General features: G+C 39.5%; 1 protein-coding gene across 1 annotated transcript in view; it reads right to left on the bottom strand.

Moving 5' to 3' along the window:
* The window catches only part of pcca (propionyl-CoA carboxylase subunit alpha), a 458,281-nt gene that overhangs the window by 428,084 nt on the left and 13,304 nt on the right, over positions 1–16,893 (bottom strand). Inside the window, exons 2-3 of the mRNA XM_073028749.1 lie at positions 8,119–8,199; positions 5,647–5,694 (exon numbers count right to left, since the gene is read on the bottom strand). Of these exons, the coding sequence (XP_072884850.1) occupies positions 5,647–5,694; positions 8,119–8,199 (129 nt within the window). The remainder of the gene's footprint in view (positions 1–5,646; positions 5,695–8,118; positions 8,200–16,893) is intronic.

Below are 16,893 nucleotides of genomic sequence, written 5' to 3'. Positions count from 1 at the left end.
ATCTGCCACTTTTTAGCCCATTTTCTAATTTGTCCAAGTCCTGCTGCAACTGAATTGCTTCCTCAGCACCATTGACCCCTCCAACTATGTTCGTATCATCCACAAACTTTGCCATAAAGCCATCAATTCCATTATCTAAATCACTGACAATTTGGAAAGTAGCAGTCCCAGTATTTACCCCTGAGGAACACCACTAGAGACCGGCAGTCAACCAGAAAAGGCCCCCTTTATTCTCACTCGCTGCCTCCTGCTCATCAGCCATTCTTCTATCCATGCCAGTTTCTTCCTGTAACACCATAGGATTTTATCTTGTTAAGCAGTCTCATGTGAGGCACCTTATCAAATGCCTTCTGAAAATCTAAGTAAATGACATCCATTGCCTCTCCTCTGCCCACCCTGCTTGTTACTTCCTCGAAGAATTCTAACAAATTTGTCAGTCAAGATTTCTCTTTTAAAAGAAACCATATTGACTTTGACTTATTTTATCATTAGTCTCCAAGTACCCCGGAATCTCGTCCTTAACAATGGATTCCAACACTTTCCCAATCACTGAGGCCTACAATGAGCCCATGCGCACCACCTCACTTTTCTCCCCCTTTTTTTTTAACTACTTATTTAATTTAACTTTTATATGCATTTCCCATTATAATAATTCATGGTGTTTTATTATTATGCATTGTAAAGTAATGCTGCTGCAAAAAGATAAATTTCACAACATATGCTAGTGATATTAAACCTGATTCAGATCTTGATTCTGAATTTGGTTGTAAACAGCATCTCAAAGGAGATGGAGCACTTTTGAAGGGAAATTCCTTGCTCTACATTTATACTGTACAGTGGAGCAGTTAATAGAGCTGCTACCTCACTGTGCCAAAATCCCTGGTCATATCCTAACCCTGGATGCTGTCTATGTGGAGTTTACATATTCTCCCTGTGACCATATGGGCTTCCTCTGCCTGTTCTGGATGCTTCCCACATCCCAAAGACAGGCAGGTTGGCAGATTAATTCGCCACTGTAAATTATCACTATTGTGGAGCTGCTGAAAGCAGTCAATAAGAACGCTGAGAGAATAAAATGATGGAATTCATGTGAGATTAGTGTGCGTGGATGGTTGATAGTAGGCACAGGCTCACTTGGCTGGCTGGCTTGCTTCCATGCTGTATTGCTCTGACTCTGTGGTAACCAGCACAAAGTGCAACCACTGCTGACAACACACCTACATTAGGAAAGTGCAGAAGAAAGAGATCTCAGAAGGGTTACAGATCAGTGGAGGTTAGAAAGAATAATGGGTGTCTTGGCTGTGGAACACAAAGGTTGAGATTTTTAAATTAAGTTGAAGAAAAAGTTCACTAAGACGTTCCTGGGACTGGAAAACTTGAGTTACAATGCTGGATAGGTTGGAGTCTTTTTCCCCTGAAGTGCAGGAAGCTGCAGGGCATAGAAAATCATGAGGGTTATAGATAAGATGAATTATTACAATTTTTCAACCTTTTCAAAAGGTCAGGGAAGACCAAAACTAAAAAGAGGAAAGATTTAAAAGGAAATTGAGAATGTTTCCCCAGAGTGAGGCGCATATATGTAATGAGTTGCCAGACAAAGTGTAGAAGTAGGTGCAATTACAATGTTTAAAAAACATTCTATCTATGAACATGGATAAGAAAGATTTAGAGGGATACGGGCCAAATGCAGGTAATTTGGACTAACTCAGTTAGCCAGCTTGGTTCACATGGACGAATCGGGCTGAAGGACTTGTTTCTAGAAAGTATACCTTTATGCCTCCATGCTGGACTGCGAGCCAATTCAAATCACCTAACATAGGGCTAATAGATTAATGTTCAAAAACACTGCACAGGTCTGAAAAGATGCACTTCTACAAATAACTAGCAAACAAATTTACTGTTGGGCTCACAAAGTAATAATTTCTCAAAGAGTCAAGTATTAGAGCCGTTCTCAAACAGCTGTCCTATTTTGTTTTGTATTGTGCCTTCCGATTCAATATTATCGGAATTAATCTTTGATAATCTCATTTTAGTTTTCCAGGTTAGGACGTCATCCAGTTCAGTTCAACTTGAATACACAGTGGTATATAAACTAGACAATAAAATAGAACATTTAGAAGTTTGAATATTTAAATTTTTTTTTAGTTTAACCATTAGACAATCAGAGATAAACAACATGAAAATAGGCCCTTCAATTCTACTTGTCCATACCAATCAAGCTGCCTTACTGACACAGCCCCATATTTCTGAATTTGGCCTGTATTTGAGGATCAGGATCAACTTTATTCACCATATATATTTACATGTATTACAAATTTGCAGTGACGTGAGCATGACAGGTGACAAAACACAAGAACATTCAACAATTATAAAGTATTGTATAAAAATGAAGTTTTTTAAAGTACGGATATGAAACAAAATGTGCATAAACACCAGCATGTTTTTTTAATGCAAAAAGCATTATAAAGTGATTTTAAAGTGTTTACAGTACAGTGCGTTGATGAATTAAGAGATAGAGGGGTTTGAGGTGGGGGTTGATCCGATTAATGGGGAGGTGGCAGTAAGAAACTTGTAAGATGCTGTGAAGTTTTTGTTTTAATAGTCTTAAACAGCGTCTTCCAGAAGACAGCTTTTGGGATAGGCAGTCTGCAGGGTGGGTGGTGCCCACAAATGACTTTTTCCTGCCTGCTTCTTTGTCCTAGACACATACAAGCCCTGCAGTGATGGTAGACTGCTGCCAACAACCTTTCTCTGCTGAACTGACAGTTTGCTGTAGCTGTTATACATTGTGAGAGGATGCTGCACCAAACCGTACAGTAATGGCCAATGTGAGGATGTTCTCTATGTTGGCAATGTACAATTGCACCAGTAGTCTTGGGGAAGACGGAATTTTACTAACTGCCGCAAGCAATTCCTATCCAGGTACTTATCCAAATGCCTCCAGTGTCATAACTGTACCTTCCCCTACCTCTTCCTCTGGCAGCTTGTTCCATATATTCACCATCCTCTGCATAAAATAATTGCTCCTCGTGTCTCATTTATATCTTTCCCCTCTCACTTTAGAACCTCTAGTTTTGGAGTCTCCCACCCTTGGGAAAAGACTGATCATTCACCTTATCTATGCCACTTAATTATATACCTCGAAGGTCACCCCTCACCCTCCTATGGTCCTGGGGAAAAAAATGTCCTAGTATATCCAGCTTCTCCTTTTAACTCAAAGCCTCCTGAACCAGTAACATCCTTGTAAATCTTTTTTTTGCACTTTTTCCAGTTTAATGACATCCTTCCTTGATTAGGGTGACCAGGACTGTACACAGTACTCCAGAAGTGGCCTTAACAACGTCCTGCAACAGCATACAGATATTGAACACAGAAACAGGCCCTGAAGCTTACCAAGCCAGTGCCAATCATCAAGCACCAACTTGTTCTTATCCTACATTAATCCTATTTTAACCTCCCCACGTTCCCAACAATTCCTCCAGATTCTACACTAAAAACATTGAGCAATCTACAATGGCCAACTAACCTACAAACTCACATATCTTTGGGGTGCTGAAGAGTCGACTGTACTTCCTTAGAAGGTTGGCGTCATTCAATGTCTGTAGTGAGATGCTGAAGATGTTCTATAGGTCAGTTGTGGAGAGCGCCCTCTTCTTTGTGGTGGCGTGTTGGGGAGGAAGCATTAAGAAGAGGGACGCCTCACGTCTTAATAAGCTGGTAAGGAAGGCGGGCTCTGTCGTGGGCAAAGTACTGGAGAGTTTAACATCGGTAGCTGAGCGAAGGGCGCTGAGTAGGCTACGGTCAATTATGGAAAACTCTGAACATCCTCTACATAGCACCATCCAGAGACAGAGAAGCAGTTTCAGCGACAGGTTACTATCGATGCAATGCTCCTCAGACAGGATGAAGAGGTCAATACTCCCCAATGCCATTAGGCTTTACAATTCAACTGCCAGGACTTAAGAACTTTTTAAAGGCTATTATTAATGCTTTTTGAGATAGTGATTTAGATGCATATCATATTTTTTACTGAGTTAAGTATTGTATGTAATTAGTTTTTGCTTCAACAAGTGTATGGGACATTGGAAAAAAAAGTTGAATTTCCCCATGGGGATGAATAAAGTATCTACGTATCTATCTATCTATCTATCTATCTAGAGGAAAGCCGTGAGAGAATGTACAAACTCTACACAGGCAGCACCAGAGGTCAGGACTGAACCCAAGCCATTCAAGTTAGAAGCTGACAGCTCTTTTTCTGGTCAAAGTGTTTAAGCTTCTATCCTCAGCTGACACCAAGAAGAAACATTGCCAAACATTTCTACTTTCAACTGCAAAAATACTGTAACAAATTAAGGCAGCTCTTCTTTTGCCTTAGTTTAGATTAGTAATCTCAGCACAAACTAGAGGTCAAATCTGGATACTTTAAAGTCTTACTTAATGAATACTTGGAGCTGTATAGTAACAGAACCACTGAGGTTTTTTTTTAATATTCCCTGCAGTTTCTAAGTTATTGAGCTTCAAAAATGGTACTGGTGTGGAATCTGGCAAGTGAAAATTAGAGTCACCAGTAATAAACTCAAACTACAGTGAACTAATTTATGACAAAGAAATGGCAATGCAAATTATCACCAGTCCCTTGTTACAGAAGAAAAAAAGGAGAAAATGTCATCTGTGTTTTGTGGGCTTAGATGGAGCTTCACGTGTTATTTGAAATAAAAGCAGCTTCTAATTTTATTGCAAAATAAGCTGATAAAAAATGACACATTTTGGAAGCTCCCACAAATTAGTTAAATCTGTAATGACATGTACAGAGCCAAATGTGGCTTTTTCTCTCTTCAATCTCAATCATGTAACACACACATTGGGCTCTAGCCCAAAATCAGAGGCTTAACCACAATATTAGGGCTAATCTCCAGGACCGAGGGAGTGCTGCACTGTCAGAGAGATTCCAATTCCAAGCATCTGCAGTTCTTTGATTTTCATGTACCGTTGGGGGAGATGTCTTTCAAATGACACTTTAAAAAGAGTGACATTCCGGTTCCTGTGTGTACAAGAACATTTCCAGCACAGTTTGCAGTAGGAGAATTCTCACGGCTGCTGTGGTCAACATATATCCCACTACTAATACCATACCAAAAAAAATCTGTCATTTATTGCAACCATATTGGGCTTGGACAACCAGGGATTTTCTTTCCTGAACATGACAGTTGGCATGATTAATTTTAGCTGGAAGTTTGGATAAGGTAAAGAAATACTTTTTCCATTGACAGGCAGGTCAGTAACTTGGAGACAGAATCTTTAAACTAATAGCAAGGGACAAGGGGAAAAAAAAAAACTTGTTTGGAGTGGCAGTATTACAATCTGAAATACTGCCTTAAAGAGTAGTGGAAGCAGATCAACCAAAGGAATTAAAAATAAAAGGAATTTGATAATTGAAAAATAAGAACTATAGCGGTAAAAAGCCAGGAAATGAAATTAATTATGTTGCTTATTAGGTAACACGGCACTGTATGTTGGGTTGAATTTTGTCTTCAATGTAATAGAATTCTATTATTCTGCAACAGAATGATTTAAATAAATATATTCCCAAAGCTATGCCTCTCCCTTTAATTAATACAGAAGACATTGCAATAAAGAGCATCTTACCCGGCATGCAATCTCTCCTCTGTTCGCAATAAGGATCTTGTCAAATGTCTGCAGTGGAAACAAGCATCAAAAAAACCTTAATGGTTGATACAGTATTAATTGCAAGAAAGCTGATAGGAATATTTAACAAAGTTTAATACATCTACCAAAATTCTTGCCCACTCTCGCAACTTAATTAACTCCTTACAAAATCAGAGTGGCAAGCACTGATGTGCCCACTGCAAGAGGAAATTATGGTTTAATACAGTTTTGTTTGATCCATCGATAACAATCAGACGTGATGATGAAGTGGTCTTACTCTCAAGCTACAGGTGCTGAAGCAAGTTTAACATCCTTGCTAATTAACCATCATAAAAATAATCTGCCCAAATCTCAATAAAATTTCAATATCACTTTATTGTTTTGATATTTATAGCCTGGCTAAAAGTAAAACCTAAAAACCTACAGTATTTGTATTTTATTGCATCACTGCTTTCTTACCTTTGTTGAAATATGTAATTGCACCTAACAGTCTCTAATACCAACAGTTACTATATTTTGTGGGCATATGTCCTTTCATTATTGGCCAACATATATTTAATAACTCGATTTGCCATCAATCTACCTTGACATGCTACTTTTTTGCTCATATTGTCATTCTCCTTAATTTAGTCACGGAAAATGCCTACGAGCATGTCATTTACGTACATCAAGTAAACAAAGTCTTGAGCACAAGGCCACTCACCCAAAACCTAGCTATCTAAAAGACTTCCATTACCCTATCACTTCCCTAGCACTAGCAAGCTCTTGATCCATCTGGCAACATCTTCTAAAAGGTTAACTATTTTAGTTTTTATAACATCACTTTTGTTGCATCTTATTTAAGACTTGTGAATAAACTGTGTTATGCTATTTCACAATTTCAGCAGTTGCATGAATATATTAATAGTGCCACACTATAACTTCTTAAATATAGTACAACTTCTGTACACACAGCATAATTTTTTTCTACAAGATTGAAGCTGAATCATTGCATCTAGGCCAGCTTAACGTACACTTACTGAAAAATATTCTGATAGCACAACAGAGATTCACCATTGTTTCCAAAAGCTGAAATAGCTACTCTATCTTTAGCTCCTTTGTTTCTAATACTCTTGTCTTACTTCCTCCAACAATAGATGAATTCCCAGTCCCTGATCACTTAAGTGTTCTGGAAGCATGTCCCTCTCCTGTTCTCAACTACTATTCTCCCCACCATCTATGCAACAGCTTTTACTAAGCACAAAATTTGAATTGTTATTCTACAATTGGAGATTGATTAAGCTTTGCCAACCACCTCAGCCTCGATTCCAATTTCCGATCTTCCTGGATAGTTCCTTTATTGTTATTTCTACTCATATCATTTGTTTTCATTTTCCTTCCTCATTCTTGAATGAAACCACCTTACTATGTGTGTTTACTGGGTATGTCATCAAAGACTAGCAAATTTCTACAGATGTATATTGAAGGGCATTCTGACTGGTTGCATCACTGCCTGGTCTGGAGGCTCCAATCCACAGGATTGTAAAAAGCTACAGAGGGTCATAGACTCAGCCAGCTCCATCATGGGTACTCAGCTCCTCACCATCAAGAATCTCTTCAAAAGGCAGTGCCTCAAGAAGGTAGCATCCATCAATAAGGATCCTCACCATCCAGTAATGTCCTCTCCTCATAACTACTATCAGGGAGGAGGTAAAGGAGACTGAAGACCAACACTCTACATTTTAGCAACAGCTTCTTCTCCTCACCACCAGATTTCTGAACAGTCCATGAACCTGTAAACACTATATCACTATTTTGCTCTCTTTTTACACTATTTTATATTTCTTATTGCAGGAAGTTTCTTTTTCAATATATTGCACTATATCGCTGCTGCAAAACAGAAAATTTCATGACATGTCAGTGATAATAAACCAGATATTGATACTATACCATTCTCCTCATACCATTATAACCAAGAATGATCATCTATCTTGTTACAGAGTACACCCTCTCTAAAACACTGCCAGCAACCCCCGTCTTCTGTCTTCAAACCCAAGTGTTGCAAGTTTTTCTCCTCGTTTCTGATGTGTCCTGCACTCAGTTTAAAAATACACACACACACACACTTGCATGGGATGTAAAACACAAAGAATCCACTTGACGTTCATGGTCTGTAATGGCACATCTGTGCTCACCCAGCACCTGTCATCGCATGCCTTCAGCCCATCTTCCTATTCCTTCTACCTTTTTATTGCCTAGCTTTCCTTTGGATACCTCCTTGCTATACAGTTCAACGACTTTGTGTGCACATTTTCTGAAAGTAAAGGTTGCTTCTGAACTTCCTGCTGAACTTAGCAATGGTACTGTATATTCACGGTGTCAAGTTTTTGTCTCCTCATGAGTGACAACAACATCTCCATCTTCAGCCAAACAATTTCACATTCTCATAGATAGCTATCAAGCAAAACTTACAGATTCATTTGGATCGTGGACTGTAGTAGAATATAATGCTCGAGAGACTGCAAAGCTGCACCTGGACCAGAATGCTGCATGCTAGAAAACAAACAAAAGGTTATTAAAATTTATTGACACAAGGCCAGTCTGGTTCACATTCAACAACAATAAATTGCATTCATACAACATCTTAAATGTAACAAAACATCCCAAGCTATTTGATGAAAGAAATGAGATCCAACACTAAGTCATGCAAGGAGAGCCTAGGATGAGTGACTTTCATGAGATAGCTTTTAAAAATGTCACAGGGGGACGAAGGGGAAAAGAGATTTCTTGAATCGGAAACTGTTGAGCACTCAGAAAGGAAGAAGCCCTACATTTCCTCAAACTACTTGATTGAAGCATGGCTCTTGCATCTTTTTTTCCTAATCATCCAATCCTTTAACAAACTTATCAAAATTTAACCAGCTCAGTTTTCAAATTTTCATCAGATCCCCAGCCTCAAAAATCTGTTGAAATTCAGAGCTCCAGTCCTCTTTATGTGATAAAGTGCTTGCTAATATTTGAGCAGCCAAGCTCTAATTTCAAGGTTTTGTCTTGTTGGTCAGGAGTCCTCTTTGAAAAAAATATTTACTCTTCTATTTCCCCTATAAACTGATATTAAACAAACCACTCAATGAATAAAATCCGATAATCCTTTAGTTCAGCATAGCTTAAAATATCAGTTGGTGTTATACATCCTGAGGTAGTGTGGAAGCAAAACAGGGAAAATACATCATGGTGTAGTCAAGAAATTGGGGTGAACATGGGAGGAAAAACTAATATAAATACCACAGCAGTGCAGTACAAGGGGTCAAATCAAGTTTATTGTATCCAAAAGTACAATGAGGTACAGGAATAATTTAAAAATTGCTTGCACATCACATACATATATTCAGACAACTTAAAATGCAAATTATACATGTTACATAAATTACAATGGACAACAAATTTTTTCAAAAGTGTTGCTTCCTCAGGATTTTTTTTTGTTTATGATAGACTGCTTGAAGATGAACACAAATATAATTTCAGACTACTTGTATCACGTAGGAATTTGGAAAAGCAACAAATTAACTTTTATTGAATATAATGTGTTTAATTGCATAATGGTGCTGATGCTCTGAAATAGTTCAAGGTTAAAAATATTTTGATAATGATTTTCATTTGTATTCAGTGTCTGAGGCTTCTCACTTAAGTGTCCAACAATAATTCACCAGCATTGATGGATTCCAGTTGCCCTGGTATTTTTTCTCCATGACTGCAATGCCCTGGTGAAACCTTTTACCATGCTCGTCACTAACAGCACCACGATTTGCAGGGTAGAAGTCTAAATGGGAATGCAGCAAATGAATCTTTAGTGACATGTTGCATTTCATGGTTTTATATGCTTCAACCAGCTGCATGTAGTTTGGTGCTCTGTAGATGCTGAGAAAATTTTCAACAACTTCCTTGAATGCCTTCCATGTGATTTTCTCCAGTCCCACTAGAAATTCTTCAAATTGCCTGTCACTGATGACCTGTTTGATTTGTGGACCAATAAAAATGCTTTCCTTAATCTTGGCATCTGTCTCAAATATCAAAATCCTTTTGAAGAAATTTTTATCTTATAATTATATAAGACAGTTAAGAAATATAGAGTGTGCAAAACATTAAAAGAAAAAAATACCACAATCAGAAACAAGTCCACAGTAATGCAAGTGTTCTGTTGCTGAAGTGGAATTAGGGGTGTGCAGGTCGGTTCAAGAACCTGATAGCATAGGAGTCCTTCATTGTCAAGGGGGCTACCTATCAAATAACATCCTATTTTTGTGTTATTGGATAAACAATTCTATAGCATTACTTCAAAGAGTGAAGGTACTCGCATAGAATTTTGACCATAATTCATCTTTATTGAAGACACAGAAGTAAATTACCTGCTTACTTACATCCAAGATCATGAGACATAGGAGCAGAGTTAACCCATTCGGCCCAAAGTTCCTGATCCGCATTTCATCATGGCTGATTTCTTCTCCCCATAATCTTCTCAAGAACCTATCATCTGCCACTTTAAATATACCCAATGAATTCCGCAGATTCACTACCCTCTGGCTAAACAAACTCCTCCTTATGTCTGTTCTACATGGACATCTCTCCAGTCTGAGGCTATGCTCTCTGGTCCTAGGTTCCCCAATATAGGAAAGAACCACTCAATCTAGGATTTCAATTTTCCATAGGTTTCAATGAGATCCAACCCCCTTATTCTTCTGAACTACAGCAAGTACAGCCATCCAATATGCATCATACATTAATCCTTTCAGTTCCGCAATCATTCTTGTGAACCTCCTCTGGACCGTCTCCAATGCCAAAATATCTTTTCTTAGATAACTACCCAAAACAGCTGACAATACTCCATGCAGTCTGACCAATGTCTTATAAATACTTAGCATTACACCTTGCTTTCATACTCTAGTCCTCTAAAATGAATGCTAACATATAGCTAGGGTGCTTAAGACTTTTGCCCAGTACTACTGCCACAAAAAAAATTCATGCCGTACGTGGGTGATGATAAACTTGATTCTGATATGGGTCTCTTTTGTGGACGGAGAATGGGAAGAGGGCAGGGAGAGGGGAATCATGGTTGGAAAAGGGGAAGGGCGAGAGGCACTAGAGAGATATTCTGTAATGATCAATAAACCAATTGTTTAGAATCAAATGACCTTGCCTGCCGTCTCAAGGCAGGGTGTGTCTACAGCCATGCCATTCTCCCCCCCCCCCCCCCCCACCACCACTGCTGGCACTACTTCTCTGCCAACTGCCCGACACCCCTCCCTTGGTGCTCCACCCTTGCCACTCCTAACACCCTTTGCTTATGCCTGATTTACAAACTCACTCTCAACTCCACACTTACAAATACAGTACTGTGTAAAGTTCCTAGGCACCCTAGCTATCTACAAGTGCCCAAGACTTTTGCATAGTACTATATCTAACAAGAGAGCAATACATTACATATCGTACTATACTGAGATGGACTTTATACCTCAGCAGGGAGGATAGATCACTGCTATTTGAGTAACATTGCAAATGTTGTTTGATTACATATTCCTTGTTTGCTTTTATAATTCATTATGGGTTATATGTAAAAGTTTGATGTTGCAATGCTCACTGAGCTTAGCAAATAGCTTGCAGATGTTTCATTGCCATTAAGGTGACATCCACCTTGTGCAGTTGTTGGTGTTTCTCTCTGGGAATGCTCACGTTTATATAGATCCCCATTCGCTTGCCTCGGTCCTGATTGGCTTCGGCTGACCTTTGAATTCTACTGGCTCATGCCTTTTTTTGGCTAATTAGAGGTTCATAGACGGCATCTGCTTCGATATGTTTGCTTACAAAGTTATTAGAAGAGAACCATGCTTCTGAAAATTCTTGTGCCCGTTTCGTGTTGGCCTGCACCAGAACCCATGTAAAAGTACGTGAATGGCATACATCGTTACATCACCACATTGTATGTGAGCAAAGTAGACATGTTTATCTCCAGCTCCCGTGTTTTGGTTTTGACTAGCTTTTGGAGTTACCAAACAAAATATAACACTTTTCACTAAGTTTTGCTATATTATAGGTCCCCTCTTTTGCTGATATGCTGTTTTGAACTTCCCTTGTCAGCCATGGTTGTATCATTCTCCTTGTAGAATACTTCTTCACCTTTGGAATGCATCTATTCTGCACTTTCCAAATTACTCCCAGAAACTCCAGCCATTGCCGTTCTGTCATCATCCCTGATAGTGTCCCCTTCCAATCAACTTTGGGCAACACCTCTACCTTTCTCTTGCCCCTGTAATTCCCTTTGCACCAATGCAATACTGAGAGACCTGACTTCATCCTCTCCCTCTCAAACTACAGTGTAAATTCTTTCATATCATGATCACTGCCTCCTCAGGACTCCTTTATCTGCAGCTCCGTTATCAAATCTGGTTCATTAAACAAAACCCAATCCAGAATAGCCTTTCCCCTCATGAACTAGACCACCAGCTGCTCTAAAATGCCACCTCATAAACATTCTGCCAATTCCTTCTCTTAAAATCCAGCACCAATCTAATTTTCCCAATCTTCTTGGATATTCAAAACCCCATGACTATCATAATATTGCCCTTATTACAAGCCGTTTGTATTTCCTGTTGAAATTTATATCCTACACCTTGGCTACTGTTGGGAAGACTATATGCAGTTTCTTAACTCCACACAAGGACTCCAAATCTTCTGATTCTATATCACCTCTTTCTAAGGATTTAATTTCATTATTTACCAACAAGGCCTGCCCTTTCAATACAATGTGTATCCTTGAATGTTAAGCTCCTAATTATGATCTTTCAGACACAGCTCAGTGATGCCCAGAACCCACCAATCTCCAACTGCTCCACAAGATCATCTACCTTATTTTGTATACTGTGTGCATTCAAATATAACACCTTCAGTCCTGTATTCATCACCCCTATTGATTTTGGCCCCATGTTCCCTTCAATTATCCCAATAACTGCAATTCTGACCCATCATCTGCCTGTTCTCCCTCACAGTCTCACTGCACACTGCATCTTGTTTAATACCAATTGCCCTATCCACAGCCATATCACTCCAGTTCCCATCTCCCTGCCAAATTAATTTAAAACCTCTCTAACAGCTTTAGCAAACCTGCCCCCTCAGGTTCAGCTCTAACCCATCTTTTTTGTGCAGCTCACATCTTCCCCAGAAGAGACCCTAATGACCCAGAAATCTGAAACCCTGAAACAATGCTCCAGCCATGCATTCATCTGCCAAAGTATCCTATTTTTACACTCACTGGTGTGTGGCAGAGGCAGCAATCCAGAGATTACTACCCTGAAGGCCCTACTTTTCAGCTTTCTGCCTAACTCCTTATTTCTCTTCAGGACATCCTCACTTTTCCTACCCATGTCATTGGTACCAATATATACAAAAACTCCCAACTGGTCACCCTCCCCCTTTAGAATGTTGTAGACCCAATCTGAGACATCCCTAACCTAGCACGTTAGAGGCAACATACCATCCTGGTGTCTCTTTCACTTCTACAGAATCTAACTATAGAATCCCTATTGCACTCTTCTTCTCCTCCCCCCACCCTTTTAGACCTCTTCACCTCTATCCACCAATGAGGACTGGTTCATGGACCCCAGATTTCCTCCTCCTGAAGTCAATAATCAGCCTTTTGATCTTGCTGAATTTGAGTGAGAGGTGGTTGTTGTGGCACAACACAGCAAGACTTTCAATCTCCTTCCTCTATGCTGATTTGTCACCTTTGATTTAGCCGACAGTAGTGTTGTCAGCAAACTTAAATATGCCATTAGACCTGTGTTCGCAGTCATATATATATAAAGTGAGTAGAGTACAGAGCTGAGCACACAGCCCTGTGGTGTGCCTGTGCTGATGGAGATAGTGGGGATGACGTTGCCAATCTAAACTGACAGGGTTTGCAAGTGAGGGAATTGAGCATCAAGTTGCACAAGGGGGTATCGAGGCCTAGACCTTGATTAGCTGAGGGAATAATAGTATCAAATGCCAGCTGTAATCAATGAAGAGCATTCAGATGTATGCATTGTCGCTGCCAGTGAAATGGCATCTGCTCTGGACTTGTTGTGATGACAATCCTGCATATTACCAACATCCTAACCTCATCCACAAGTCCATAGCTCTGCTACCAGTTACATTTCACTCATTGCAAATGAAAAACAGCACACATACTGTCTGATGAACCAGCCCAGAAAACTATTTGCTTGTCATTTGCACAATTAAATTAAATGTTTTATTCCACAATGACCAATACTCTTTGGAATTACGAACATTGTCATCACCTCTCACAATCAGGAGCATAAAATTCCAAAATCAAAAAACAATGCAAGTAGAAAAAAAAGTGCAGATGCTGCAGTCTGGGAAAATAGAGGTTAGCACAACACTTTACAGTACCAGCAACCAGTTTCAATTCTCACCGCTGCCTGCAAGCAGTTTGTAAGTTCTCCCCATGATCGCGTGGGTTTCCTCCGGATACTCTGGTTTCCTCCCACAGTTCAAAGACATACCGGTTGGTAGGTTAATTGCTCATTGTAAATTGTCCCGTGATTAGGTTAGGATCAAATTGGAGGATTGCTGGGCACCATGGCTCGAAGGACCAGAAGGGCCTACTCTGCACTGTGTGTCAATAAATAACAAAAAAAAACAAAGAAATATGCTGAAAGAACCCTGTAGCATCTGCAGAGCTGAAAGGTGTAAAGCAACATTTCAGGTTGAGACCCTGCATCAGGACTGAGGGGGAGTAAAGATTGTTGATACATAGCAATACAAGCAGAAGGGGCGGGGGTAAGAGAATGGGATAGAGGCTGGGAGGTGATAGATGGACCTGATGGAGAAGATGAACAAAGAAAAAAAACTAGACAGCCAGGTGAGTCTGTGTGGAAGGAGAGCACTGGCCAGGTGGGCTATTTAAATACAATGTTCATACTGTTGGGTTGCAGGCTACCCTGGAATAAGATGTTGAATACAGCAAGTATTCAATGGTAGATAAAGATACCTTAAGTACCTACATATGGGAGTTTATAAAAACACATTGAGAAAATCCATGATTAGCCTTAAATTTAAAAAAATGTGTTCTAACAAACAAAAGTCAACTCAACTCCTCTTCGACTTCAAACTTTGAATCTAACTGATATCTTCAATCCATTCTGGCCAACAGGACAAATTATCTGTAACAACAATCTACAGGAAGTACTCAACAGATTGATCAATGCCTGTGGGGTGGGGGGGAGGGGGAGAGGAACTATCGATATTTCTAATCTGGTGACTCAATTCATCCAAGGTATTATATGCAATACTTCATGGACTATTTGACACTGGGTTCTGACTCCATCACTGACCCTCCCCTCAAAGAAAAAAAATGTCAAGGAATACATGACCCACAAAGCCAATTAAAAATAATGTGTACATCACAAAGTACAAGTGGCAATCGATACAGTACTAAAGATTTAAGCCTGTGCAGAAGGTAAAGTATGACAATGGGACACAGGGCATCATTTTGATCAAAAAGATTGTCCGGTAATTAAACAAACCACTGCGATCTGAGATCAAAGAAATTTTGAACATCAAAGTCAAGTTACAAACAATTCAGATGGTCACAGATATCATGGATTTTAATACAAAATACTAAACATTAAAAAAAACTCTCAGTCCTAGCAATCTCACATCAAGAGATACATCAGTTGGGCCCACTGTAATCATTCCCCACAGGACTTGTGCTGCCAAGACTTATTGGAGGCTTAACAACATGATCTCTCACCTCCAAACACACAAAGTCAAAACATTTATGTTCCATCTCTGCTGTATTTGTAACCAAGAAACAAATATACTGAAAGAAAATTTAAAACTATTCTTTTTTCCTATGATTTCTTCCCAAAATCACAACCCCAGGGTTGCCTGAAACAATGTTGTGGAATCATAGGATCTGACAGTACAGAGGCCAATTGGCCCAATGCCTGTGCAAAACAACTTTGGATTGCAGTCTTTCAACTCAGGGCAGGAATTTTTTTTTAATTTAAAAAAAAAGTTGTAACTAGAATGCATAACCTGGGATAGTGGCGGAGGCATTCAAGACCACTTAGCACATGAATGTTCAGAAAATAGGATTATGAACATTGTGTAGGCATTTGATAACTAATTTAAATTAATTTGGCATAACATTGTGGCTTATATGTTGAGTTTTTGGAATATGATGCCATGACCTTTTCAGGTAATGCATTCCAAAAATATCACCGGTGCCAATATTGACCCTGCACTCAATATTACATCATTATCATTATTCCTTTGCAGTTTACCATGCACAAATCAGCTGCATATTTCATACAACAGTGATTATATATCACTGACTATAAAGAACTCCTGGGCATCCAGAACACCATTCAACCTTTCTATATCATAAGTTTGCATGCAAAACAAAACTTCAATTTTTTTCCTGGTGCAACACACACAAAATGCTGGAAATCAGCAAGTCAAGTATCATCAATGGAACTGAGTAAACAGTTGACGATTCAGACCAAGACCCTCTATCAGAACTGGAAAGGAAGGGGGAAGATGCCAGAATAAGGTGGGGGGGCTGAAATGGAGGACAAGCTAGAAGGAAAAAGGTGAAGCTAAGTGAGTGGGGTGGGGGGGAATGAAGTGAGAAGCAGGCATGTGATAAGTCAGAAAGGTAAAGGGCTGGAGAAGAAGGAATCTGATAGAGAACAGTAGACTATGTGAGAAAGGGAAAGAGAAGGAGCAGAGGGGAGGTGATAGGCGATAGACAGGTGAGTAGAGGCAAGAGACCAACATGGGAAATTGAAGAGGGAATGGGAAGGGGAAAGAAAATTACTGGAGGTCGGAGAAATTGATGAGCATGCCATCAGGTTGGAGGCAATTTAGATGGATTATGTTCATGCCATCAGGTTGGAGGTAACCTAGATGGAATATGAGGTGTTGCTCTTCCAACCTGAGAGGGACCTAGTCATGACAGAAGAGACAACCATGGACCAACACGTTAGAAAGAGAATAGGAATTAGTTAGGGAAATCATTTTTTCCTCTGGAATTTTGATTTTATCTCATGCTGATATACTCAAAGAACACTGGAACAGGCCCTTCAGCTCACCAAGCCTGTGCCAACCATCAAGCACCCATTTACAGTAATCGTACACTAATCTCATTTTATCCTCAGCAGTCTCATTGACACTGCCCCCACCAGACTG

The sequence above is a fragment of the Hemitrygon akajei genome, chromosome 2, assembly GCF_048418815.1.
Source record: "Hemitrygon akajei chromosome 2, sHemAka1.3, whole genome shotgun sequence".
NCBI lineage: Eukaryota > Metazoa > Chordata > Chondrichthyes > Myliobatiformes > Dasyatidae > Hemitrygon > Hemitrygon akajei.
The sequence above is the reverse complement of the archived record's forward strand: the minus strand, read 5'-3'. Positions and strand labels throughout refer to the sequence as shown.